At 43.1% G+C, this 27,165-nt stretch overlaps 5 protein-coding genes across 16 annotated transcripts; 1 reads left to right on the top strand and 4 right to left on the bottom strand.

Moving 5' to 3' along the window:
- Positions 1 to 1,536: 1,536 nt before the first annotated feature.
- On the top strand, positions 1,537 to 10,523 carry slc7a7 (solute carrier family 7 member 7). Its single transcript, XM_035149262.2, has 11 exons — positions 1,537 to 1,788; positions 2,389 to 2,440; positions 3,563 to 4,192; positions 7,064 to 7,189; positions 7,344 to 7,488; positions 8,364 to 8,487; positions 8,580 to 8,683; positions 8,791 to 8,887; positions 8,992 to 9,141; positions 9,478 to 9,661; positions 9,773 to 10,523. Exons 3-11 carry the CDS (start codon positions 3,700 to 3,702, stop codon positions 9,844 to 9,846), a joined length of 1,497 nt encoding a protein of 498 aa, XP_035005153.2. The 5' UTR covers positions 1,537 to 1,788; positions 2,389 to 2,440; positions 3,563 to 3,699; the 3' UTR covers positions 9,847 to 10,523.
- A 73-nt stretch (positions 10,524 to 10,596) lies between these two features.
- oxa1l (OXA1L mitochondrial inner membrane protein) lies at positions 10,597 to 15,229 on the bottom strand. 2 transcript variants are annotated; one of them, XM_035149260.2, is made up of 11 exons: positions 15,075 to 15,229; positions 13,911 to 14,045; positions 13,697 to 13,828; positions 13,306 to 13,606; positions 12,999 to 13,142; positions 12,824 to 12,909; positions 12,348 to 12,512; positions 12,098 to 12,202; positions 11,836 to 11,998; positions 11,615 to 11,695; positions 10,597 to 10,851 (listed from the first exon to the last, which is right to left on the bottom strand). In XM_035149260.2, the coding sequence occupies exons 1-11, from the start codon at positions 15,183 to 15,185 to the stop codon at positions 10,730 to 10,732; spliced, it is 1,545 nt and encodes a 514-aa protein (XP_035005151.1). In that variant the 5' UTR covers positions 15,186 to 15,229; the 3' UTR covers positions 10,597 to 10,729. The 2 variants fall into 2 exon arrangements, with proteins under 2 accessions (XP_035005151.1, XP_035005152.1); XM_035149261.2 differs by having other exon boundaries at positions 13,306 to 13,489.
- An 823-nt stretch (positions 15,230 to 16,052) lies between these two features.
- On the bottom strand, positions 16,053 to 19,772 carry LOC118102737 (ubiquitin C-terminal hydrolase 13-like). Of its 10 annotated transcripts, none has more exons than XM_035149195.2 (12): positions 19,647 to 19,772; positions 19,449 to 19,542; positions 19,257 to 19,365; positions 19,063 to 19,178; positions 18,865 to 18,935; positions 18,661 to 18,786; positions 18,231 to 18,326; positions 18,003 to 18,134; positions 17,787 to 17,915; positions 17,670 to 17,707; positions 17,544 to 17,584; positions 16,053 to 17,451 (listed from the first exon to the last, which is right to left on the bottom strand). In XM_035149195.2, the coding sequence occupies exons 2-12, from the start codon at positions 19,483 to 19,485 to the stop codon at positions 16,298 to 16,300; spliced, it is 2,049 nt and encodes a 682-aa protein (XP_035005086.2). In that variant the 5' UTR covers positions 19,486 to 19,542; positions 19,647 to 19,772; the 3' UTR covers positions 16,053 to 16,297. The 10 variants fall into 10 exon arrangements, with proteins under 10 accessions (XP_035005086.2, XP_047194925.1, XP_035005087.2 ...); XM_047338969.1 differs by having other exon boundaries at positions 19,257 to 19,362; XM_035149196.2 differs by having other exon boundaries at positions 19,449 to 19,539; positions 19,647 to 19,698.
- A 362-nt stretch (positions 19,773 to 20,134) lies between these two features.
- Positions 20,135 to 25,527, bottom strand: LOC118102735 (ubiquitin carboxyl-terminal hydrolase 48-like). 2 transcript variants are annotated; one of them, XM_035149191.2, is made up of 11 exons: positions 25,240 to 25,527; positions 25,048 to 25,156; positions 24,854 to 24,969; positions 24,105 to 24,175; positions 23,896 to 24,021; positions 23,286 to 23,381; positions 23,074 to 23,205; positions 22,858 to 22,986; positions 22,744 to 22,781; positions 22,382 to 22,422; positions 20,135 to 22,283 (listed from the first exon to the last, which is right to left on the bottom strand). In XM_035149191.2, exons 1-11 carry the CDS (start codon positions 25,277 to 25,279, stop codon positions 20,752 to 20,754), a joined length of 2,430 nt encoding a protein of 809 aa, XP_035005082.2. In that variant the 5' UTR covers positions 25,280 to 25,527; the 3' UTR covers positions 20,135 to 20,751. The 2 variants fall into 2 exon arrangements, with proteins under 2 accessions (XP_035005082.2, XP_035005083.2); XM_035149192.2 differs by having other exon boundaries at positions 25,048 to 25,153; positions 25,240 to 25,525.
- Positions 25,528 to 26,250: 723 nt separating this feature from the next.
- On the bottom strand, positions 26,251 to 27,151 carry zgc:194655 (uncharacterized protein LOC794380 homolog). The gene is made up of 2 exons (XM_035149206.2): positions 26,912 to 27,151; positions 26,251 to 26,553 (listed from the first exon to the last, which is right to left on the bottom strand). The coding sequence occupies exons 1-2, from the start codon at positions 27,054 to 27,056 to the stop codon at positions 26,420 to 26,422; spliced, it is 279 nt and encodes a 92-aa protein (XP_035005097.1). The 5' UTR covers positions 27,057 to 27,151; the 3' UTR covers positions 26,251 to 26,419.
- Positions 27,152 to 27,165: the final 14 nt, after the last annotated feature.

Genomic DNA, 27,165 nt, shown 5'->3' with positions numbered 1-27,165 from the left:
AATGGCCGCCTTTAATCCCTCCAGTTTTTTAGCTTACATGGGGCTCCTGAAACCATGACAACCAGTAACCGAGGACAAGAATGGCCAGGGCAGAAAGCAGGACAAAGGGAGTGAAAGGAGCCATGTGTGAGAAGTTTGTCCACATGCGTTCACGAGCAACAAGGGATGTGTCTCAATCAAAAAAGGACTTTAAAAAAAAGTATGTCTATTTAATAGTTTAGGAAAAAACGTAAAGAGGGCGAGGTGCAGACAAAAGTCCACAGGTGATGGCTGCAGACTTTGATCACAGGAAACACATTCGTCACTCGTCAATAAGCATTAATCAATCAGTCATCTTCAGTGAGAAGGACAAACGCTGCTGAAGGTGTGAAAGGTCATGAAACCTGAATCTTTAGTGGAAGGACTTTAAAGGAACAACAATCAGTTGTTTATCCCACATCAACCTTTAATTAATCAGATGTTTGGTAATTAAATTCCATTTAACTGAAATATAAATACATCTCCAGATCAGTGGTGGGGTTTGTTACCTGTTTTTTGGAATTAATTCGCTTATCAGATAATTTTTGTATTTGTTTTAAAGCAAAATCTGAAATCAAAACATTTTATTTAGTCCTTTAGCATTTCTGAGCACAATGTAAAGATTTAATATATGAAATGTGAGGCAGATTATGTTGTTTAAAACAAATACAAGTGTCTGTTAATGTTTTTATCAGCGGCTCTACATGTGAAACAATACTGCACGTGAATAAAGACTTAAAATGTCCCTATAGCTGCATGTCTACAACTGTTACAAAGGACACAAATACCTATGTATACATATGTATATATATAACATCAGAATAAAGTCTAAGTGAAGTCAAATAGATTTTGGCTCCTGAAAAACACAATGTGGCGATGTTTTATGATATAGTTCATATTCCTAAAAATCTATTTAAAGTTATACAGATGTCAGTAAGAGAGACACTCATAAATCCATGTGCTATTTTAAAAATCCACAAGATGGAGCCATGGTCCATAGTTTTGAAATCCAATAAATGAAGTATTTGCAACATAAATTTGATAATTTTGTATGAAACTCACTGAATTATTACTTTATTATTCCGTCTTACACGGAAACAATATTGTGTTTATTTAATTTTATATTATCTATATTATTGGTAGTTGCCCAGTACAGTATAATGCGCTTTTGAATTGTTGTCCTGCTGTTCAGAGGCAGATTAAACCACTTCCACAGAGTTTTTTACCAAGATTTATGAAAGCATTCATCACTCACATCAATGGAAAACACATCTTCCTCCCACCATTCATGCATCTATTAAGAATCATTGTATGGACTAATGGTTGTTTTACTAAATCAACTCAGAGTGTATTTGCATAACAACATCTCTAATCACCGCACCATCCATGTGACGTTAATCAAAGTGCTGCCATCATCCTCCATCCATCAGGGATGATAACCCTCCTCACACCTCCCACCCACCCACCGTCTGACTCGTTTCCTCGGTAGTAAAACGCGTCGAGGGGGAAAAAGTGGCGCATAAAAGCCACAAGTGCATCAGCTGAGGAGCAGAGGTGGAACACCACGGAGCAGGAACAGCAGGAAACCGCTGCGTAAAGACGCACGGAAAGGATCAGAACCGAGAGAAAAACTGTGAAAGAGGAAGGAAGATTACAGAGGAGCTGGCGAGGAGATGGTGAATAATTGATTTTAGATCCCACCTTTTTCTTTTTTCGTGATCAGTGAACACTGCTCCTGCCGCAAACGGAGCTGAGACGCGTCTGGAGAAGGTGAGAACCTCGCCAACAACCCCCCCCCCCGAAAACACCAACAGCTGCTTTTCTTTCACTGTATCTGCTCAATGCTGCTTTTAAACTTGTGATTCATACCAGATAACACTGGTGGTATATCATGTATTGTCTTATAGATGTCATTCCACTTGTATTTGGAGATCTGTAAACTGAATTACTTCATTGAGATCAAATGAAGTGACTGATCGGAGGACTTTTACCCTATTTACTATTTTAGGAGGAAGTATTGTCAAACCAGAAAACTCATTTTTGTTACAGTAAAGGCTAAGTAGGAGCTGGACATCCTGCAACCAGCTGATTTTCTCCTCTGACATGTCAGTGTCTCAATCCACATTCCATAAAAGCCAAACCAAATCCACTTGATCATAAATTTGTCCGACCGATTCGCCACTTGATTAGAGAGCATTTTATGGATCCAGGATGTAATCTTGAGTAACTCAGGAAGGACGACTTATCAGCAGCTCCTGGACCTTGCTCTCGCTCTGTGGCAGGGGGCACTCTCAGTGTCTCCGGCTCACGTTTGATCATTCGCAGGGACGCTTACATCTACTGTCCTCTCTCCTTTGCACCCTTCCACAGTCCCAGTCCTTCATGAGCCCACGTGCTGCTGATCTGCTGCTGCTGCCTCAAGGTAATGTGAAGTCCTCCGACACCCACTTAAATCGACAGAAAGTTGTGTTCGTGTGCATGTTGAAACCCGGTTAGCTCATATCTCTGCCTCTGAATTACTTATTTAGCCTCTTCTGTTTCCTATCTTGAGCTCATTGTTCTTCCTATCTAAGTCTATCTGTCTGAGCTACTGGGAATTTCAAGTTTTTCCACAACCAGAGTCTCTGTTTTTGGTTCATTTGATCAATCTCACGTTTGGTTCTGCTCATCAAGAAAAGCTTGAGGAGCTCAGAGGTCATTTTTTAAGTCAGCTGGGTTAAAACTTGGATATATTTGGTTGAAACGTGAAGATTCTTGAGCTGAAAGAGCTTAAAGGTCATTGAAATCTCCTTGAAACAACCGCTGTATCTACAATCTTAATATATCCTGGGTTCCTCTCACCCAAAAAACTGTGTTCAGCAGATTTGCCCTATTTGTCGATAGCCCTCGTGTCATACTTGGCATTGAGGAAGCACTCTCTCTCACTTAAAACCTCATCATCAGGATATGAGAGTGTTGCAACCTGATAACGCAGAGTGACGCTGCCTTATTGAAGCAGGGAGGTGAGTGAACACGCTGCCTCACATGTGCCTGTCGCATCATTAAACTCCTGAGGATCATGAACTTTGGAAAACATGTGACCAGCCACGTTGCTGACACTCTCTATATCTCTGGGCACGCCAGTGTCGGCGGATTGCTGGGTGGCCGTGAGTCAGAATGTGCGTCTCAGTCTCGTAATTCTTCCTCAGCTTGTGGTTACTAGCGAGGAACCGGTCTTTTTAGGCATGCCACATGTTTGCTCCGCTCCCCCCTCTCTCTGTCAATACACTCAACCTCAAAAGGCCATTTGCTGTGGGGCCTAATGGCTCCGCAATCCACAAAACCGCTCTCAGACCCACTAGTGTCCACACCGGTGCCGTATTATGATTTTTTGCATATTTGTTCCCACATTAGCGCCTGCGACATGTAAATATAACTTTGTTTGACTAGATTTCGGACAGGATTGAAACAACACGGGTATTTGCCGTCTGCTCTCTGTCACAAATGCAATGAGTCTCCGTGGTAACCGCATCGCTGACCTGACCGTGTGTTTCTGCTTCCACAGATGGCAGGAGGTGATGAGAGATAACTGAGAGATCACTTGTCCCCCTCGAAAAGGAAAAGCTCTTCGTTTGTGACTCAATCGGCAGAGAACAGCTCCACACTTTTAAACTTGATTAATAAACTGGTGAAACACGAACAATGGCGTCCTACGCCCCTGCCCCAACACAAGAGGAGACGAATGGCGGCACCCTGTCTGCGAAGTCAAAACCCGCAGGAGAGTCCATGAAGCTGAAGAAGGAGATCTCCCTCCTCAACGGGGTCTGCCTGATCGTGGGCAACATGATCGGCTCGGGGATCTTCGTCTCGCCCAAGGGCGTCCTCATCCACAGCGCTTCCTACGGCCTCTCTCTGGTGGTGTGGACCATTGGCGGGATCTTCTCCGTGTTCGGGGCCCTGTGCTACGCCGAGTTGGGGACCACCATCACCAAGTCGGGGGCCTCCTACGCCTACATCCTGGAGGCCTTCGGGGGCTTCATGGCCTTCATCCGCCTGTGGACGTCGCTGCTCATCATCGAGCCGACCAGCCAGGCCGTCATCGCCATCACGTTCTCCAACTACATGGTGCAGCCCGTTTTCCCCACCTGTATAGCTCCGTACCTGGCCAACAGGATGCTGGCTGCTGCATGTATATGTAAGTACACATCTGGAGAGTGTTTGTGCTTGTGTGTGACAGAGGGAAAAAAGATGATGGATGATGGATGATGGATGATGGATGAATCCGTGACACATACAGTCAGTGATGATCTGTCATGGCCAGTCGTTTTCACATCTTAGACAAAGCACTTGAGCGTTAGAGACGTAGAGAAGTGAAACACGGTGACACCACAGCTGAAGTCAGCAGGTCTGCAGCACAAAGAGTCACTGACATCAGACGAAACAGGGAAGTGAGTAACCTACAAATGTAGGAAAAGCCATTTTACTTACTTAAGATTAAGAAATTCAAGCATTTTGTCATATGTGAACTTTAAACAGATGTTTTTCTGACCTGGAAACTCTCCATGCATGTAGCGGCAACATTAGAACCCAAAGTATTTTGAACACAAGGCCACTGAGAAAGAGCTAAACTTACAAACTGAATAAATCAAACTAACAAGAACCTCACTTGACTGGTCACACAACTTCAGGGGCAAAGAAATACCAACACTCAGGCAACCAGACGCTGAGGCAAAAGGCCAAAGGCAGACAGAGAGCTTAATGAAGCAATAACTCAGGTACACGATAAAAGAAAATATTATTATCCTGCTCTTGGAATAAATGCCAGTCACTCGTCCTCCTCACTGCAGGGACACTCTGACCTGAGAGGCAAACTGACAGCTCAGCACAGGAGCCACAGTTTAAACCGAAGTAAACTCCACTTCCATTCAGTGAAGGTCTCCCTTAAAAAAAAGTTTTTACTTCCCAGGGAATGCTGTGCGATGTAGTTCCCCCAATTCTAATCGGATACGGTGGAGATTAGAACAAGATTGTGTTCATGCTATTATTGTTAAAAGTAAATTTGTGCATCCTATTTTTGCAAACTATTTGACATACTAAATCCAAAGTATAGGTCAGTAAATCAAATTTTAAACAGTTTATGAGTATGTCTTAATTTAATTACGATCTAATAATCCTGACTTTATAGATCTGGACTTAACCTGTTATGGTGTATTTTATTATAATATAAATATGACAGATTTAAGTCAAAATTTGTTAATTAATCATCTTATAATTTTGACAAATTTCGACACATTAACTCATAATTATAACTTAGCATCTCACAACTGTAAAGTCAAAAATGGTAGAAATAACCTTGACTTAGAAACTGTAGTAGTTACTATGTCATGAATGTAATTTTTACTTAATGAGTCAGAATGTTTTGCATTATTACGTTAAAGTAATGCAAAAGTATTTTCTTAAAGTACTGAATACTTCTACTTACTCTCTCCATTACATTCAAACTATGTATGTACTTTAGCAGCTGACATCCGGCGCCGAGGTCTCACATTCACACGTGAGTTCACAGTTAGAGAGCAAGTGAATGGGTTTTCTAAAGATCTCCATTTCCCTGCACATCTGGACCGTGTTTGACCTCCGCTACCAGCCAGCGAGCCTCCTACACCCGATCTCACACCTCCCACCCTTCTATCCTTTCACTGTCAACACACTACGCCTCTACTTCTGTGTGGCACCGTCCCCCTCTCCGCTGCCCATCGCCGGCTGCCTCCGTCTGAGCCCCTGTGAATTGTTGTGTTTGAAGAGGCGTCCTGCCGGGAAGGGACTTGTTATGACCCTCCACCTGTCAATGAGGTGGAAGACGATAGTGCTGTGATTCACCTCCCTTCACTGCGGCTGACGGCGGTGATGTAATCCTGTGTTGGTCTTTTCTCCAAACGTCTGGGTGGTGTGGAGGTCTGTGTGGACTGATAAGTCCATGCGGGGGCTTTTCAGGGGAACTTGTTACATCAGGAACCACAAGACTTCAGGAGACAGGAGGAGGATTTAAAAAACTAGAATGACTGAGTAGAGCCCATGCCTCCACGAAGGCCCCTCACCTTCAATCAAGCACCAAATTCCATACACTCATAGATATCAGTCCTCTAAATGTGCCTGATTTCGTCATCAAGATCCAAGGAATTCTTCTCTGAGAAATCATGTCTGATAATGCGCCCTCTTTTCTGGATCCACGCCAAAATGTTATGGTTTCTTCCCTCACCCGCCCTTTATCCTTCCAGTAGGTTTTGCGAATAACCATTAAGTAGTTTTTGTGTAGTCTCGTTCACAAACAGACAGGGGTGAAAACATAATCTCCTTAAACTCTACTTTTCAGAGAAATATGATAAAACAATCCCAGTATGATTTAAAGATATGAGCAGCCAACCTGAGCCTTCACTATCTCCATATTTATGAACTGCAGCAGGGAATCATGCGCTGACCAGAGGCCAAAGGCAGATAAGCACAACAACATGTTTTCCAAGTTCACCAGAGATGCTCCAGGTGAAGGAGGGAGAGCAGTTTTCCTATCAGCTGCTCAGACTGTTGGTCAATAAGTGGACATGGTCACACATCACCTCAATATACAAGGTCATCAGATTAGTGCTGGTTTCACAACTGTCGCATAAATCCCAAGTCTCGCTTCCATGGGTGTACCTGCTTGTGTGTGTGTGTGTGTGTGTGTGTGTGTGTGTGTGTGTGTGTGTGTGTGTGTGTGTGTGTGTGTGTGAAGTTGTATGTGCTGCACTCAGCTGTTTCCTCGTCTGAAAAACAACAGGCCAGTTTGCTTGAGTCAGCAACAGCGTTTCCTTAAATCAGCCCAACTCTTCCCCGGACACACGCTGGCACACATTCAGTTCACACAGCAACCGTTTGTTCTCTGTGTGTGTGTGTGTGTGTGTGTGTGTGTGTGTGTGTGTGTGTGTGTGTGTGTGTGTGTGTGTGTGTGTGTGTGTGTGTGTGTGTGTGTGTGTGTGAGAGAGAGTAATGAATGCACATTTGTAATCTATGAGCTGTGTTTCGTCTCTCTCAGGTTTGCTGACCTTTGTGAACTGTGCCTATGTGAAGTGGGGCACCAGGGTCCAGGACTTCTTCACCTATGCCAAAGTCATCGCTCTGATCGCCGTCATCATCACCGGCATGGTGAGGATCGGACAAGGTGCTGACTCTCAATCCTCCCCGATACCCAACACTGCAATTTTAACACAACTAAAACAAATACCTAGATGGCATCGATCACGATAATGCGAATTAAAGGGATTCTTCAAATCATTTGATAATAATCGAACAATGCCGTTTTTTTTTTTTTCCAGGTCACACTCAGAACTTCGAGGACCTTTTCTACGGCTCGTCTAAGGACCCAGGGAACATCGCTCTGGCTCTGTACTCGGCCCTGTTCTCCTACTCCGGATGGGACACCCTCAACTTTGTCACAGAGGAGATTCAAAACCCCGAGAGGTGAGGACGGCAGGAGATAACTGCACATATTAGCTGGACGGTGCATCCTGTTTATTTAGGATAGACATATTTAATATAGTTATTGATTCTTACACACTGAACACAAAGCACTGGTTTAGCAGACGGGCTATAAACCAAAGTACTGGACAAACGGAAAGTGGTGGAGTGGTGGTGGACACACACCAACACACAGCCATAAACACACATGTTGAGCACATTATTGTAGAAACTTGAATACAGACAAATTATGACGGACATCATTAATTGTTAATTTCCTAAAAGTGACATCTACTCGCAGTGCTGCAGGGTGAAGCTTTAGGAATGAGCTTAGCACCATTGTAACACTGTAATTAAAATTATTCATTTCAAACGGGGGCCTCACATTTTGATCATCATCCTCTCAGTACTGCTTCACGTAAAAAGTTACACATCGCCTACTGATTATAAGTTATTATAAAGCTGCAGGTTGTGATTTGATCGTCTGTTGCATCGTCCTCATCGGTGAATAAGAGATGATCTGTTAAGTAGGAAACGATAAATATAACGTAGTCTAGTTTGTTGTGATGTTTCTCGAGGAAACCGTGTGTGCGTGTTTAAGCCTTTCGCTGTGATTGACAGCTGATCAAATGAAGGCGGACTACACACGTGATTGGATCACAAGCCTCTCCCAGAGTTCCCAGGCAGATTAACTGACAAACACCCCCCTCACCACCCCCACCACCACCACCACCACCCTTATCCCAGCATTCCCCATCCTTCCCTCAACCCCAGGGTCCGTCGCCTCCTGACGTGGGGACTCCATCCCGTCACCGCTCTCATATTCAACGCTCTCATCTGTTCTGCTTCCCCCTGCTGTTTCTGTGTGTGAATTACAGGAACCTGCCACTGGCCATCGCCATCTCCATGCCCATAGTGACTGTGATCTACATTCTGACCAATGTGGCGTACTACGCCGTCCTCCCCATGAATGCCATCTTAGACAGTGACGCTGTAGCTGTGGTGAGTGCCTGTGCTACTTCAGCTTTATACTTTATAGTATTCTTCAGCTCAGGTGCGGCTTCGTCTAAGATTCTTCCCCCGTTCCCCTCCAGACGTTTGCAGACCAGGTGTTTGGCGTAATGAACTGGACCATTCCCCTCGCCGTGGCTCTTTCCTGCTTCGGAGGACTCAACGCCTCCATCCTGGCCTCGTCCAGGTGAGAGAATCAGCGACATTTGAATATTTCGTGCCCCCCCCACCCCATCGTGTCCATCAGCGTCACTCATCTCCATCCCCCTGTTGCATCTTTTTTGTCTTTGAAAGGTTGTTCTTCGTGGGCTCCAGAGAGGGCCACCTCCCCGACTACCTGTGCATGATCCACGTCCACCGTTACACACCCGTCCCTGCGCTGCTCTTCAATGTTAGTCAACCTTCACCATCCATTTGTCCTCCATTGTCTAAATGTCTTCGCATTCATCCCCGCGTTTCTCTGTCTGACTCACTGTTTCTCGTACGTCTCTGCAGGGCGTCATGGCTCTTATATACCTGTGTGTGGAAGACGTCTTCAGGTTGATCAACTACTACAGCTTCAGCTACTGGTTCTTTGTGGGTCTGTCCATTCTGGGGCAGCTGTACCTGCGCTGGAAGCAGCCGGACAGAAAGAGACCACTGAAGGTAATTTAAGTTTAAGGTACACAGCAAGAGAATTTCTGAATCTGACCCCTGATCCGGATCCTCACCAAAATTGAAAGGGGTTTTCCCTGGTCCATGACCCATCCCTCCACAAACTTTCATAGAAATCGGTTGTGTAGTGTTTGCGCAATCCTGTCAACAAACAAACATTGTTAATTATGTGAAATAAAAGTTTTCACCCACATCAACACCAATACCAACGTACCGCCCAACCCACTGAATCAGTCGGGCTCTAGCATGGTACCAATTTAACATGTCTTTGTCCTATCTGACGTGGTGATCATCGTCTCAACTCTCCCTTCTCTCTCCCTCCCACAGCTCAGTCTCTTCTTCCCCATCATCTTCTGCCTCCTCACCGTCTTCCTCGTGGTCGTGCCGCTCTACAGCGACACCATCAACTCCCTGATTGGAATCGGCATCGCCCTATCAGGAGTGCCCGTCTACTTCCTCTGCTGCTACACGCCAGCCACTAAGAGGCCAATGTGGGTGCGGCGCCTCATCGGTAAGAGACCCGCAGGATTTTCTCATTTTATACGACTGAATCCAGCTGTTTGCAGGTTGACAACAGACGCACAAGCTGCTCTAACCTTTCTCTCGTCTCTGCCTCTTTCAGCTAAATCTGGCCTGGTGATCCAGAAGGTTTGCTTTTCTGTTCTGACTGAAATGGACATTGACAAGGAAGAGTAGACGTTTGGGTTTCAACACGCTGCCGCAGACCGACGACACACAAACCGAGGCTTGACTTGAACTCATCCAGGCCGGTCACTGCCGCCGCTCGGCCTCGACTAAAGAACACTTGGGTCTGAGCTGGACCCAGCTCTCTGACCTGTCAATCATCACCCTGTAATATGTTTTATGTATGAAGGCTCCGGGTGCTTGAAGGCAGGATTTCACTCTTAACTGACTTGACTGATTTCACAAAGAACAATTAAATGTATCTCTGAAGAAATCACCTCCGGTTTCTGTAACAGAACAGTAGAGAATTATTTAATTGACATATCGAGACAAGGGTTTTGTGTTTAGATACATGCGACACCTTTCTGATCATAGGGGAAGGTGACAAACATGGTTTTAATTGTTTGAGTGGACGGGAGAAGATCCTCGAAACTGGCAGTAAGGGTGACCATTGAAACATCCTTGGTATTCACATTCACATAAGCTTCACATTCACTGTGGAGGATAAAGTATATATATATATATATATATATCATATAAAGTGTTATACACAGTCACCTGCGAGGTCTAGTGAAGTAAAGGGCTATTTTTACACAAAGTAACTCATTGTTTTCTTGGGCTGTTAAATGTAATTTTGAGACAGTTGAGCTGAAAACATGTATTTATAATAAAATTACTTGTTGACAACACAACTGACTCATTTCTTTAATTCCTCGCGTGTGTATGTTCTTGAATATAAAGACGACGTTCACACCACAGTGGTTGTTTCAAGGCAGATTTGACATTTTAATTAGCATAATACATACACTGTCTCAACCTGTCCCAATTCAATCCATAAATATTTACAATGTGTTTGTCGTAGATTTAAAACTTTAAAGCTACGAGGAAGTCAGATTTATCCAATAGTGTCCTTCCATGGTCTGTCTTTGTCGTTAGCTTGCTTGTCCTTCGCTGATGCTGCGGCCATTGGAGGCGTCTGCTGCACAGGATTGTGGGTAAAAGTCTGCCTCAGTGGACCTGTTAAGAAAATGGACAGAAAGACTTGGATGATAAACTGAAGGAAATACGTGTCTATGCTCTGCTGTGCTTCACCAATCAGGAGTCAGTCAATCAAATTACTAATTAAAACCAAACTTACAGGAAACATGAACAAACATCCGAGTGAAAAAAACTACGTAAAATCACAGAAACCATCTTTGAGAAAAAGTTATTTAATGTGAACTTTTACTTTTTAGACAATGTCCATCCACTGACATGGAGGAGACGGCCACCAGGGGGCAATCGGGACACTTGGGCTTCACTTTTGGGGAACTGTCATGTCCTCTATCAGTAAATACAGTGTGCTTTCAATGCACATGGAAGTGAAAGAGTGAAGAGGAATAACAATGCTAACAGCTCCATCTGGCCGTCATGATGTGTAGGTACATTCTATAAACCCTGGTGGAGTGTCATTGTTCGGTCTCTGTTCCCAAGAGTGAGCCCTCGATGACTTTACACACGTGAAAACATGAAAAGTCCCAATTGTCCAATAATAAATTAAAACATACTTAAGATGGAACATAAAACATGTTTACCTGATTAATTAATCTACACTTCATCTTCTCAAATAACTAATTCATTGTCTGTTCTATAAAAAGGCAACAAAAAGTGCAATATACTTCATTTAACACTTAATTTCAGACCATGTAAGAAAAATATTCACATTTGAGAAAGAGGAAAACAAACACAAATGAATCTAAACGAGGATATAAAGCTGCTCAAACTAGCTGGTGTTTCTGACCTTTAGCAGCAAGGTCCAGGTGATTTTTGATCCTCCTCTCCCTCTCTTGCAGCTGCTGAGCCAGCTGAGCATTCTTCCAGCCTGGAAGCCCGCACAGAGTCACAATATATACAGAAAGAAATCATCAGTGTTTCAAATAAATCAAACAATGGATGCCTTTCTGGTTTAACATTACTGTCAAAACCCAACACATCAGTTGTCTGCATGTCTGTAACACCCACCCTTCTTCATGGTTGAGAAGAATCCTTCAGTTTGGGGCAGAGCGGACTCTGGGTGTTTGATCTTCTCTGGGATCCTCAGTTTATCTCTGACCAGTGGGTGTCTGAGCAGAGCCACTTGACCCAGGGAGAAGCAGTTAGAGGTCAGCCAGTATGTGAACACCGCCTGAAGTCGAGAAAAGAAGACTTTTACTGTTAGAAAGTGGCTTTTTGTTATAATGTGAACGGAACAGATTATGAGTGAGTGAGTGAACGACAGACTGACCGTGGGGAAGTTGATAGTGAGAGGGAGGATGACGAAAGGCATGATCCTGAACACAGTCTTCATGGCTCTCAGATTGGGGTTGTCAACACCAGACTCTGCTCCTAACTGAAAGAGAGAAAACAACACATTTATTATAAAGGAAAAGCCCATTTACATCATTAAGTTTATACAATGATCATAACAACAACTAATGCAAATTAAACGGGTTCATGGTGTTTAACTGTTACCGTGTCCGTTTGTGTAGCCTCACCTCCAGGATGAAGAACATGGTTCCAGTAACGACTAAAGGTAGAATATAAAAAGGATCTGCTGCCGTCAGGTCTGGGAACCAGAGCAGACCTCCTGTCTGCATGCTGGGCACCGGCAGATAAGCCATCTTCCTCAGTGCGATGAAGAACGAGACGAAGATTGGTGCCTGAGGGAACAGACGGAGGAGTGATTTGTCTTGATCATCAATAGACTTGAAAAACCTTTTTTAAAAGCGTGAAAATCTGAAGATATCATTCAAAAACAAAATATTTTTAGATTGGTATCAAGCACTTCACAATAACCCACTGCCAACAAAATATCACATTTATCCCTTTGAATTCTGCACCAAACACACTAGAGTAGAAATCAGTTCCCTAAATATGTCCGATATTTCCATTAAGATCCAGGGATTATTCTACAAACCGACAGGGATAAAAACCTCCTCCCTGGTGGAGACAATCAAAGAGACAAACTGACCTGCACCAGGGGAACCAGGAAGCCACGCAGAGGATTCACATCATGTGTCTTCTGGAACACGTTCAGGTCTGTGTAGGCTTTGGCAACTGCAGCATAAAAACAAACGGCATTACAACTTGATCAGATTGGGGACACACACACAAACACACGAAGCAAGAGAAGAATTTAAGTTTACATTCAAATTTGTTTCCACTCTGTTTGGCCTCCGACATCCTGGTAGTGAGTTTTGTCATTTCAGGCATTACGTTATTCAGCTTGGCCGCCTCTCTCTGGCCCTTCACGATGACTGGGAACACAGCCATACGAGCCAGAACTGTTCCTGTACGAGATTCATAGACGCAGAAAGAGGAGGAAGAGAAGGAAAAAGAGTGCAGGATATTAAGATGCTGTCACTGTCAGATACAATCTACCTTGACTATTTCCCCAGAATGTCAGATTCATGATATGTTGACTGAAACCTTTTTGTTGAGCGCTGTGCTTACCTACAACGATGGCCCCCCACCAGGGCAAACCCAAATCCAAGTGCATGAACTCTAAAAGGTTCTGGATCAGTCCCACAGGTGTGTGAGCAGCCAGTCCCAGCTCTGCTAAGGTGGAATCTGCGGTCGCAGCTTGCAGAACCTCCACTGCGGTGGGTGCAGAATCAGCCACGTGCTCGAGGAATGGCTGCGTTAAAACAGGGGTGGGGTCAGTGGACACGAGCTCAAAGGACAAATCCAAGACGGGAGGAGAAATGGCGCTCTCTGCTATTGGTACAGCCATGGAAAGGGATTCAATTGGAATCTGAAAATATTAATGAAGACCAAATAACTTAATTAACTTTAAAGTGTTCAGGTCTGAGACAGATGATATAATTCCAGATGTGGGCTCCACCTGTTCAGTGATTGGCTGTCCGAAGATGGGGGTGGGGTCAGCGGACAGAGAGACAGGGGTGGACTCCAGGATTGGAGAACTGTACGGAGCTTCCACCACTGGAGCTGCCACTGATCCATCCTCAGGTGGGATCTGGAAATATTCGAATGCACATTGAGTATCAGTATAGTAAGAATGTTGGCTGGACTACAGCAGCTCGTGTACGACCAATCACCTGTGAGCTGTTGTGTCTGACTGTCACGGCGTTCACCCAGAGGAACTTCCCACGTTGTCTGCAGCCCAGCAGGGTCCTGGTGGTCGCACCACGACACTCGATCACTGTGTGCAGATGGGACCTCTGGAGCAACCGCTGTGTGGGAGCCCGAGGGTCAGAGTCAGTTGGGTCGACACTTCACACAATAAAACTACAACCTGATGAAAAATACTGAGGTTGTTACTGTGTCACATATCTGATGCCAAGCTAATCAGACGCGGAAATTGGGATTTGTAGACCCAGAGAAGGGAAAGTTACGGACTGACACTACATCTTGTACAAATTTTATAGTTTACTTTATATACGCACAACACTAATTTATGAAGATGCAGGAGTCAGCACTTTTCAATCTGCCCTAAGAAATCATACGTACACATTTACTTGTCAGCACAGTGACTCTGAAAATGTAATTATTATTATCAAATACTATGTTTAGCATTATACGCTACCAATCCCCTACAGTGGAGACATTGCTATTGCTGTCTTTATGTAGGAGATTAAAATGTATATTTTTTTCTCGTTTGGGCTTTTGCATGTATTTTAATCTGTGTTGTGTTGTAATTTATCTGAATAATCATCACCATCATCTTATCTTAAAAGGTGTGGAGCAGGTTGAAGTTCACCTTCAGACACAGCGACCTCTAGTGGGATTTAGGTCATTTACACCAGACTCAGCAACTGGGTGGCTATTGACTCCTATATGTATATAAACTCTATAAATACTACATAGGTGCATCTAGGTGAGGTGTGAACCCCCCGACCATCATACCACCGCTTAGCTTGTAGCAGAGCCACAGCTCCAGTGACTTGAAGCCATAATAAATGAAGCATCAACACATTAATGTACTTATCTCCTAGTGATCGTTAGCATGTTTACATACATCTATCAAACCCCCCACGTTGTTCTGGCTCAAACCCCCAGTGAAGTAACAGTTGTGTTACTGTTGTGTTACTGTTGTGTTAGGCTGCTGCTGCTGTCAAAGTCACAGGAGACGTGCACGCTCAGCTACCTAGCATGGAGCATGCTAACCCGGCTAGCTGGTTAGCCGCTGGAAGCCACTGTTTACGTCGTTATTCCAGACGCAGGAACCGAGACGCAGACGCGGAACAGTAAAGAAAACCTACGTGGCTCCACGCGTCCGGGACGGGTCGACTGCCGCGGCTCGGTTTTCCAGTTTGTCTCAGGAAACTTCTGGCCAGGCAGCCCGGTGTCACCCCGCTCCTGATGGCGGCCATGTTTGACAGGGAAGAAGGCGGATGACGCGCTACGGGAAGTGAGTGGAGCCAGTTCTTGAGCAACACGCGTCTCGCATGGTGAGTGTTTTGTTTTTTACTTCCAGTTTTTTTATTAATTGAAATGAGAATTATTGTTAATGTATTCATCTAAAAATAAATTAAATCCCTTAGGAACTGATTTTGTGCAAAAAAATTTTGTGGATGATTGATATGTTGTTCAGCCACTGTCTTAGTTCCCTATGAGGTAACTTGTCAACTTTACGGACAAAGTTGTAACAAGTTGGGTGTATCTGGACTCGCATATTAACGTCAGCATCCAGTCTCACCACACACAGTATTATTTTAATGTATTTATACCCAAGAAACTACTGATGGTGTTAGTCCTGGGATCTAGATCTATAACAATAAAATCGGACAGAAACAGTACATTGCTTCTCAAGAACGATTAACATGTTTCTGTCAATCTCTCCTATTCTCCCGTGTCGAGTCGAGGTCCTAGAGACATTGGTTGACCCTGCCCCCTCCCTGGAGGTTGTTTGGATACAGGGAGGTGTCAGAGACCACATGATTCATTAACGGGCTGTGCAAGCCAAAAATCACACGTCACATTTTTGTTGCATCAGTTCATCTATAATCTTTTAACAATCCGGTCTGGTCATTTTTAAAATCTGAATATTGTAGATATAAAATCAAACTAACAAGGAAACGAAGCAGCAGAGACAGACAACACAACAAATAGAAAAAAGTGTGTGATGATCATGAATGTGATCTTGTTTTCCTTATAGAGAATTAACTTCTATTTGTGTAATTTTCTATTACAAAGTGAAACAATAATTCAGCACTTTAATATAAAACTACAACCCTGTCTCTCATTTAAACCATTTACTTGAACAGGAATTGAAGTGATGCATTTTACACAACCAAAAACCATCAAAGATGATCTGTTAAATAGACGGAACCACACAGAACAAATTAAAGACTTCCAACAACACAAAATATGCAGCATTACAGTGTTGATTATACTGTAGTGTCTATTGAGATAATGTATAATCACCACTTTGACATGCAGTCGTGTAAAATCATGTTATCTTGGACAACGTGTGTACTTTATCTTATTCCGATACTGGATTCTGGGAAAAAAAAGCGAAACAGCCAGGTGTGTCATTTTGTTTCTTTGCATGATCTCCTCTCGATTGAGGAGAGGCGTCTGTCTCACTCTCCTCCTGTGTGTTTCCAGCCGTGCGTTGCTGTGGCTCTGGAGAGGGCGACTCGTTCAGGTTTATCCTGCTCAGGCCCTTCGTCAAAGTCACCCTTTCATTCGGTCTTGGGTCAGATTGTCTTTCGATACTCTCTCTATTGTTTGAGGTGTCCTGTGGGGTTTTCTCTCTGTTCTTCGCCTCACTGCCTCTTTGGCTTTTCCTATCCCACTCCTCATTTCCAGCACTGCTGTCTCCCTGGTTCTCTCTGTTTCTCTCTTGTTTCTCCTCTGGTCCATCACCTAATCTTCTCTCATCCTCTGAACCTTCTGCAAAGCGACCCTTGGCTGAGGATCTTCTTTTCCTTTGTGCAGCTTCATCACCTCCTCTCCTCCGTTTCTCGTCTCTCTTCACATTCCTCCTCTCCTTTTTTCTTTCGTGCCACCTGCGGATCCTTCCCAGTTTAGACCCCCACATGTCACGTTTTCTATCACCAGCAGGTCCTTTGTTGTCTTTTTCCATCCTCTCATCCTTTCTCTTTTTGTTCTGACCAGCGTAACCTTTTCCCTGTTTACCTCCCTCATCATCATCCACTTTGTCCAATCCTTCATGTTTTAGGTCTTTTGCATCCCTTTTAAAGAATTTTCTCTTTTCTTTTTTATCAATTCTTTCCTTATCTCTAAGTTCCTCCACACAAACTTGAGGATGATCACGAGACCTGTTTCTGGCCTCTTTCTCCTGCTTGTGTTCAGGCTCTGATCTGTTGGGAATGAAACCCTTCTGTGGTTTGTTCCAAACAGGTTTCTGTTTTCCACGCTCACACTTCGGATCATCTTCTCTTTTCACAAGTTGGGTTCCTACTGAGAACAGTCCTCTCTTCTCTGCACTGGCATACGCTTCTGCCTCCTTTCCTCCCTCCTCCTCCTCAACCTTCATCATCGTCCTCTTATCTATCTCATGTTTTCTGGCCTCTTTTTGATCCCCCAAGTCCTGTCTATTCTTGTTACAACCCTTACGATCAGGAACATGGCCTCTGTTTGCAGGCTGACACAATCCATTGGAGTATGCAGCTGGAAAATAGGTTTAAAATAAAACAATTAACAAACACATTTAAAGCAGAAATCCACGCCACATGAAAGTAAGAATAATAGAAATATCTCACTTTTCTTTTTCTTGTAAAAAAGAAGATGAGAACTCTGGGATCTGAAGGGATGAATGAGAAAAGATAAAGTCATTTTCATGTTCAGCAAAATGTCTGATGGGAAAGAAAAGACGAATGAAAACCTACTTCTCAGTATTGCCAGTCTGGAACGGCTGGTTAATCAGCTGTTGATGGAAAGAATAACTACAAATTAGATGGAAAATAAATACGCAGATGAATAAAAGTCAAAGTGATCACTCTTACCAACTTGACGCTGTCATCATCGAAGTAGTACCACTTCTCATCATCCTGGGACTTTATCTTTGCTGTGTAATGTCCACCTCTAAGATCACCGGAGTGCTCCACGCACGCATACAGCTCATACCACTGATTCTGATCACCAGGGGGAAAGAACAGGGTGAGCAGTAGAAAAATGCATGTGTTGTGATAAAATACTACAAAATAAAATACAGACTGTACCTCTGGGATTTGTAGGGAGGAGGGAACAACCACGACCCGGTTGTTTTTGACATACGACATGTAACGGTAGTCAAAGTCAAACCTCTTCAGCAGCAGCGTCAGCACATCGGGATGATGCTTCATTGCACATGTCTGTATGAAACACGTGTTGTCATGTTTTTTTAATTCCCTTTATAAAGTCTTTATGCTGCCATTAGCAAATCAGAAACATGGTTTGTCATAACTCACGATAGTAGCATCAGATTTGGTCTCACAGCGATCACAGTACATCTGGTTTTCTCCGCTTAAACGTGAGGTTCGGAAATATTCATCGATGCCATCCACCTAATAAAACACATGAAATCGTCTTAGACTTTTGGACCCAATGTTTTTAAAGACTTGTATTTTTAGGGGCCTATGCTGATATTAGGGACTAGAGACAGGGGGGGCCGAGAACGAGAATTTTGTGAGAAGTCCCTTGAAACGTATTGATGGCGAGAGGGCTAAAGGTGACAAAGCAGGTTGGAAGTTTTTCAACAAATCCAGGAGAGGGCAGTGCAGGGACATTTCTCTGTGGACTCCAGAAGGATGAGACACTACTTACTTGAAGCCAATGGGATATATGATTTATTTATATATAATGATTTAACATGTGCTATTCAGGCTGTCAGGTTCTCACCACTCTGAAGACTTCACTGTGGGAATCCACCAGTTCAAGAGGAAGATGCCAAAATCTCCCATCTGTGTTATTCTCTTCGCGACAGTGGGAACATGTGATCTTATGCGTCAACTCTCCGTGGAAGATCTGAAAACACACAAAAAAACCACATATTACTTGACATGTCACTCACGTGTTCATCTTCAGCAGTGACGGCGTGTTTACCTGTGATGCGTCAGAACTGGTCAGAGTTAGAATCTTCTCAAAGTACTCGGCAGCGTCGCGCTGCTCGTTCACTGAACAGGGAGGAGAGGAAGTGAGGAATATCAAAGGGTTGGATTTCAACATAGAACTCCATGTTAGCTTAGTGAGAACTGATTCAAATGTCGGTTTGGTTCCAAGGCAACATGAGGTTCCACGTACCTGTGTGGATGCCCAGCTTCTTTGTGATTTTATAGGTGTTTGATGGTCGTTTCAGTAACTCATCAAACACGTCTCTGAGTTGAGGATCAATACAATCAGGGTTATGAGGGGCGCACCTGAACAGGAATCAGACCCAGAGTCAAAGGTGCACTTATTTAAAATGATCATACTGTGAGTTGGACTTTGTAACACACCTTTCCACAGCCTCTCTGAAGTCCTTGGTCATGAACAGCACCTGCAGCACACTGTTCAGGTAACATGTGGCCCCTTGGTTGAACAAGCCATGATACTTTATATCAGCTGCTGGGAGGAGAGTTTGATCAAATGCATGTAAAGTACAGGAACGTCTCACAACATGGCTGCAGATAACAGGAAGTGTATCTTACCTGCAGATTGTTGATTTCTGTGCAACGAGCTCATCATGACCCTTTCTCAGTCACATCCACAGTGATGCACAGGGAGCTGCAGTTTAACAATCTTCTGTTCAAAACAACAAATCAATTACTAATAAATAAAAACAATGAGCCTACCTTCAGCTGTAAGATTCACACAACCCTGCCTCTGTTTACTATCGACTCACGCACACAGTCTCTCTGTCTCCGGCATCCATCTCAGAACACTTTCTCTTTCACTTATGCTGGAATGCTGTGTTCAGGATCACATGACTTACAAGAAGCTTGAGTGTTATGAACGAAACGCCCTTTAGGCCACTGATCATATAAAACACCCCGAGCTGCCATGAAGCTTCTTAAGCAGCTGAATCTATTTTTTTGACACAGTCTACGTGACGCAGTTGTACAACAGGAGGAAACAAGATTATATTTTACGGTGATATTGTACATTCCTGTTTGTGGATCATATATTAATATATATATTTTGTAAGTGAAAAGCTAAGCCAAATTTACAGGAATTTGGAAAACACAATATAAAAACATGATCAGAGATAATGACTCCACTGTGGGATTCATCAGTTATGACACTCCAGAAGAAAACATTGTATTTTAAGGGTATGGAAATAGAATTGAGAGCAAGGCAACACAATAAAACAATATGCAACTGTTTTTTATCCACGATCCTTTATTATCATTGTTATTTATGTCCTTATCATTATTATTATATACAAATTTAATTATTTTAATTTAAACCCTTCCAGTGACATGAGGTAAACAACAACACAATCCATTAGTTTCAAAGATAATAAACTCTAAACTTACTGAAAGTTTTATTTACGATCGTTAGTGAAAACAGTAACATAGAAAATTAGACAACGAGCAATAAAAATATCTCAACAAAGTTTTACATTTGAATTTCCCTCCACAATCTGTTCTCTGAAACAACATCATACGTTTACATTCAGCGTCATTTATTTATTTGTCTCTAAAAAAGGTCAGAATCGACATATTGCTTGAGTGTGTAAACCATAACTTTCCATTGAAGTCAAAAGTGACGTCAGTGACTTCTGCTACTTGATGCTTTCTGTTACGGGCCAATGAAATAAGCAGATTTACACTAATGTTACTGCCTGATTACTGACAACTAGAGGAACACCTTGTGCATCATGACAATGACGAGCAGCATTATTATCTCTAATCCCACTCTGAAGTCTGGTTCACATTAGTTATAGTGTATCTTTATCTTTTTTGCTTCTTTTCCTGTTTCTATTCTTATCGGTGTCCTCTCGATACGTACTTAAACGCCACAAGATGTTTCTATGACCTCCTCATCAATTATCGCCCCGTATAGTATTGTCTTATCCGACCCACCTCCACCCTCCACTGTAGCGTCCTTACATCCAGCTCTTTCTTTTGGCTGAGTATTCTCCATCTTTTCAACACCTTCACCTCCTTGGTTCTCCCTCAGCTCTTCCATTCCTGATTGAGAGGGCTCTTTATTTTCTTGAGCTTGTTCCTCTGCACCCACATCTTCATGGACACAGATCGTCTCCTCTGGTCCGTTCTGTCCGCCGTCAACTAACCCTCCCTCGTCCTGATCTTCCACACCCTCACTACAGTCAGGCTTGGTTGTGGATCCTTGTGCGGCCTCGTCATTTCCTCTTTTTTGCTCCTTGTCTCCTTTTTCATCCCTCCTCTCATCTTTCTGTTTCTCACTTCGTTCAAACAACCTCCTGCTGCCTCCCTGCTCACCAGCACCAACTCCTCCCGTGTCCTCACACCCTTGAAGGTAGACATCATTTTTTGTCAAGAGCTCTAATCTCCTGGTCTTTCCTCCCTTGTCCTCTTCATCATCTGTTCCTGTCTTCTCATCAGCTGCCTTTTTGTCCACAATGACAAGTGGAGGGCTCTGATCACAGACAATTACATTGCCACAGAGGGGGCATTTTGTCAAGTTTTCTGGCTCTGAGGTCAGTTTATTAGCTCCCGTCTTTCCTTCGCTATCGTCAACTTCCATCTCCTCCTCGTCTTCCTTTTTGTCCGAACTAACAAGATGAAGGTCTAAATCCTCCTGTTCATCTCCCTGATCTTCATTAAGCGTCTGTCTAACATCGTGTGACTCTTCGTTGTCCTGGCTCTCTGCATGACTGTCCAGGTATTTGGGTTCTTCGAACTCTTCACTACCTCCATCCCTGTCCATCTCTACTTCTCTCACCTCGTCTTTTTCAATAAGACGATCACGTGTTGCATCCCTGTCACTGACCTCTGGTTTCAAATCCTGATAAATATCTGCTCTCCCTTGTCTAACATCATCTATTTCTGCATCGACGCAGGTCTGATCCTCAGCTCTTTCTTCAAGCTGAGCCTCTTCAGACATCAGTCTTCTTCTCTTTTCTGCCTGATCCTCAGCTTCTGCCTTTCCTCTCTCCTCCTCCTCATCATCCTTCATCATTTCCCCCTCATCCTCCTCTTGTTTTTCATCTGGAAGATAACGACACGTGTGACTGCTTTCCTCATTACACTCCTGATCGTTGAGTGGTTTACTCTGCCTGACACCAGCTCCATTGTCCTGATCCTCCACATTACAAATGGGATGGACTCCTGCAGACCCAACACTGACGTTCTCTTTAATTCCGGTTCCTTTGTTTCTGTCGAAGGAGACGGACTCTGTCGTGCCATTGCTAACTTCTGCCGTCTCCTCACTCTCCTCAACCTCCTCACCCTCTGTTATCTGCTCAACATCTGGACACTCGTCTCCATCGTCTCCGGCAGCAGGCAGAGGTAAACCTCCATTGGTGAACACCTCACTGATTTCTTGAGTATGAATATCTGCAACATGGACCAGAAAGCAGGATTCGAATGAATTCAAGCAAAGTGCCAAACATCCTGATGCACGAGCATAATGAAACAAAAAACAACTGTCTTACGTTTCTTTTTCCTGTAAAAGAGGAGATAAACACTCTGGGATCTATAGTGGGGGGGAGGACATGGAAAGAAATAAAGGCCATTTTCAAACACAGTAAAACAAGCAAAACAATGCATTTTTTTCCAGAATCACATGAGGTCCCCGTGACCCTTTGACCCCGAACACCAGAATCTCATCAGTTCATTTTTTTGTCGAAGTGACAACTGATTAAAAAATGGAGTGATGTTCCCTGGAGGCAGATTTGAAATATCCTGCTCAAGAGGCCAAAAGCATTTGTGAGGCCACCTGGACTATACCACCCAGAACTGGTAACTGGTAACCCCAAAAATGTACGGAGGGTTGAAAATAAGAACTAAATCTAACCTCTGAATGTTGTCCTTTTGGAACGGCTGGTAATCAAGCTGTTGATGACAAGAATAATCAAACATTACACAAGGAATCAGGAAAAGGAATAAAACAGAAGTTAATGTTTCTTACCAACGTGACGCTGTCATCATTGAAGCTGTACCACTTCTCATCATCCTGGGACTTTATCTTTGCTGTGTAATGTCCACCTCTAAGATCACCGAAGTGCTCCACGCATGCATACAGCTCATACCACTGATTCTGATCACCAGGGGGAAAGAACAGGGTGAGCGGTGGAAAAATGCATGTGTTGTGATAAAATACTACAAAATAAAATACAGACTGTACCTCTGGGATTTGTAGGGAGGAGGGAACAACCACGACCCGGTTGTTTTTGACATATGACATGTAACGGTAGTCAAAGTCAAACCTCTTCAGCATCAGCGTCAAAACCTCTGGATGATGCTTCATTACACATGTCTGTATGAAACACGTGTTGTCATGTTGTTATAGTTCCCCTTGGTGCACATGAATCAGAAACAGGGTTTGTCATTACTCACCATAGTAGCATCAGATTTACTCTCACAGCGATCACAGTACATCTGGTTTTCTCCACTGAAATGTGATGTTCGGAAATATTCATCGATGCCATCCACCTAATCAAACACATGAAACCGTCATGGACCTGAATGTTCATAAGATATATCTGTTCTGATATATCGGCAGATTTTTGTATTTAAAAAAAACGTCAGTTAGTTTAAACCTTTCTGGATTGAAATGTATTGAGGCTTAATATCGTACAGTTTATTATAAATAACAATTCATAAGAAGAAAAAACAAATACAACCAAATAAAAAGAACTTAGAATCTTTCTTTTCAAACGTAAAATATAAACATGAATCATTTCTGCATGGTTTATTCTGTAAAATAAAGTTTTCATTTTGGTAAACATAAATGCCGATATGGCAAATATAGGCTGATATTTTTGGCAATACAATAAATCAGCTCTATTGGTATTTAAGTTACGTTCAAATCTCATCAAGTCTGTATTGAAACGCTCTGTTTCCGAACCTCGTGACGCTTTCTCCTTATCCTACCTGGTGATTTACACGCCAATCAAATTGTCAAAAGCACATTCAGTCTGAGGGAAACCTGCTGTCAGGTTCTCACCACACTGTAGACGTCACTGTGGGAATCCACCAGTTCAAGAGGAAGATGCCAAAATCTCCCATCTGTGTTATTCTCTTTGCGACAGTGGGAACATGTGATCTTATGCGTCGACTCTCCGTGGAAGATCTGAAAACACAGAAAAAACAAGTGTTACTTTACATGAAACATGTCACTCACGTGTTCAACTTCAGCAGTGACGGCGTGTTTACCTGTGATGCGTCAGAACTGGTCAGAGTTAGAATCTTCTCAAAGTACTCGGCAGCGTCGCGCTGCTCGTACACTGAACAGGGAGGAGAGGAAATCAGTGTTTGGACAGAAAACACTGATGACAGGTTTGTCTCAGTGGGTCTTAAATGACTCTATGTTAATACTTCTATGTGCGGGACGCAGATCTGAATCACATGATGTTATTTTAAGATACATAGATAGGTTGTGTCTCACATTCAGTCATTCACTAACCCAAACTCACTATGATAATAAGACAGACATAGAAAACAACAAAAGCAAAGAAAAGACACAATTACAACAATTCAAAAGAATATGAGACTAATGCAATGACGTACAGCAACAACAGTGTCGACCAGTGGAAAATCCCATTATAAATGTCAATTGTTCACTTTACACTAAGCAGGAGCGCAATGCATGATGGTACAAATAGCTGGACCAAACTAAATCGTCAAAGTGCATGTCAAATACATTTTTCTCATTGATGTATGGTCAAGTGTTGATTTGTCCTGTAAGTTTGGTTTAAATGAGCTATTTGATGATATAAAAACAGGTTGGATCACTACTCCACAAACATTGGCTCTAAATGACATCATCAGCACAAGATGGCGGTGTTTTGTGGCTAGTGGGAGGAGGTGGAGACATGTCGTCCATCTTTAAACACAGCACCAATCAAAACAGTTTGATCCTTCAACGTCAAGCCTCTATTAAGGCAACATGAGGTTCCACGTACCTGTGTGGATGCCCAGCTTCTTTGTGATTTTATAGGTGTATGATGGTCGTTCCAGTAACTCAACAAACACGTCTCTGAGTTGAGGATCAATACACTCAGGGTTATGATGGGCGCACCTGAACAGGAATCAGACCCAGAGTCAAAGGTGCACTTATTTAAAATGATCATACTGTGAGTTGGACTTTGTAACACACCTTTCCACAGCCTCTCTGAAGTCTTCGGTCATGAACAGCACCTGCAGCACACTGTTCAGGTAACATGTGGCCCCTTGGTTGAACAAGCCATGATACTTTATATCAGCTGCTGGGAGGAGAGTTTGATCAAACGCATGTAAAGTACAGGAACGTCTCAAACCATTGCTGCAGATAACAGGAAGTGTATCTTACCTGGAGTGTTAGGTAGACCAGTGTAAAGGCAGCTCATCATGATCCTTTATCAGTCACCACAGTTTATCTACTGTTAAAAAACAACAACTGTGTTTCCAATCAACACAAATACAACGAGCTGTAACATTCACACACCCTCTCCTCTGTTTGACCATCAACTGTTCTAAACCCAGTTGTTCTTTCACTTTCACTTGTGAGTGACACACTGGCTGGGATCCTGCTGCTGCGTGTCTCTGAATAATCGCTTCAATAAGCAGACACCTCTTACGAGAAACAAGTCTCACAAGTTTCCTACAAGGAAACTGAATATTAGGTTTCAATAAAAACAGCTCTAAAAATAGTCCATGAACTGAAAGCTATTTTGTCTGAGACACACCTTGGATTCGTTCCATGCAGAACCTGAACGCAGCATAGGGTGGGGGAATGAAATGATGAGTTCCACGGAGGAGCACAAGTGACAAGGAAATGGTAATAAATCATTTCATTAATTAATACAAAATTGAGAAAAACACATGCATTAATGCATTTATTCACAAATAAATTCAAGAATCTATAAATTAATAGACTATGTTACAAAGTTGATCATTTTTAGATTCGATATTTTAATGGGCAACGAGAAGGAATTATAAAAATAACCGTGACACTTGTTCACAGTGATGTCTCATCTGTGGATCATACATGTACACATAGTTAACCCATACACATGTTTATTTACTCTCATATGTAGACTGTTTGTTATTGTTACGTTATTCATCTAAAAAGAAATGAAATCCCTTAAGAACTGATTTTGTGCAATAGAATAATTATTATTCCCTGTTTTGTTGATGGAGGTTGATAGAGGCTTTGCAGGGATCCATGTTAGAGCCTTCAGCCAAACTACCTGTTCCTTTTAGATGTAGTAAAGTTATTGTTAAAAAATATTACTTTTTTACCAGTATTTGATGCCCTGTTAAAGAGTCTTGAGGCTTCACTTTAACCTCCTAATAACCACACACTGATCAAAGACGAGACTTTAGAGGGAACACGGGTTTTATTTTGTGCAACAGCAACTTTTCAAACATATTTCAAGGCAACTTGGGGACATCGCTAAAAGGTTTATTGGAATAAAGGTTCGACATTTGTAAACAGGAAGTAGCTTCGTGAAGCAGCACAGCGGTGGTATAGGGGGACGTGGTCTCTGTCAGGCCGTCAGTCCTCCAGGAACCTTCAAAGCCATCTGGATCACGGACATGTGCTGGATTCCATAATCAGAGAGCAGCGTGAAGTCTCCGTCCAGCATCTTGTCTGTGAATATCAGCCGTAGAGCCTCCTCTCCTGCACACACACACACACACACACACACACACACACACACACACACACAGTAAGTCAAACTGTAAGACATATATTACTTTTTTTTAAAGCTTAAAGTAGATATTAGTTATTAGCATTACATTTATAGCTGGTTGTTGGGTATGAGAAACAGTAATGGTGGACACAGTTTAACAGTAAAACCCCCCAGGTCCCTCTTTGCCTAGGGACCCAAAATCCCTTAGAACGCTCCTGCTTTAATAACACGCTTCATGAAAATCTGCCGACAGACAAACAGTAGGAACATTTCCCAGGCTACGTTCAGTTCCCTCATATAAGAACATAAAGCGACTCTTATTTAAACGTCACTTTGTGCGTTTACCTCCGCTCTGAGGAAGTTTCTCTGCAATCTTCTCCTTCAGCTGCAGAACCGTCATGCTCTTCATCTGCTCCTCCGTGTTGCACAAGTCGACGGTCATCTTCTCGCCCCTGAGACCGTGAACCACGACCTGGTAGATTTTGCCCATTCTTGCAGATTTCTCGGTGAACCGCTCGCTTGCACTCTTTCCCTCTGCTCTGCCTCTAACCCTCTAATGGAGGGGTTGTTGTTTGGATTAAACAGTGGGCGGGGACGGG

This window comes from Hippoglossus stenolepis, chromosome 23, assembly GCF_022539355.2.
Source record: "Hippoglossus stenolepis isolate QCI-W04-F060 chromosome 23, HSTE1.2, whole genome shotgun sequence".
Classification (NCBI taxonomy): Eukaryota; Metazoa; Chordata; class Actinopteri; order Pleuronectiformes; family Pleuronectidae; genus Hippoglossus; species Hippoglossus stenolepis.
The sequence above is the reverse complement of the archived record's forward strand: the minus strand, read 5'-3'. Positions and strand labels throughout refer to the sequence as shown.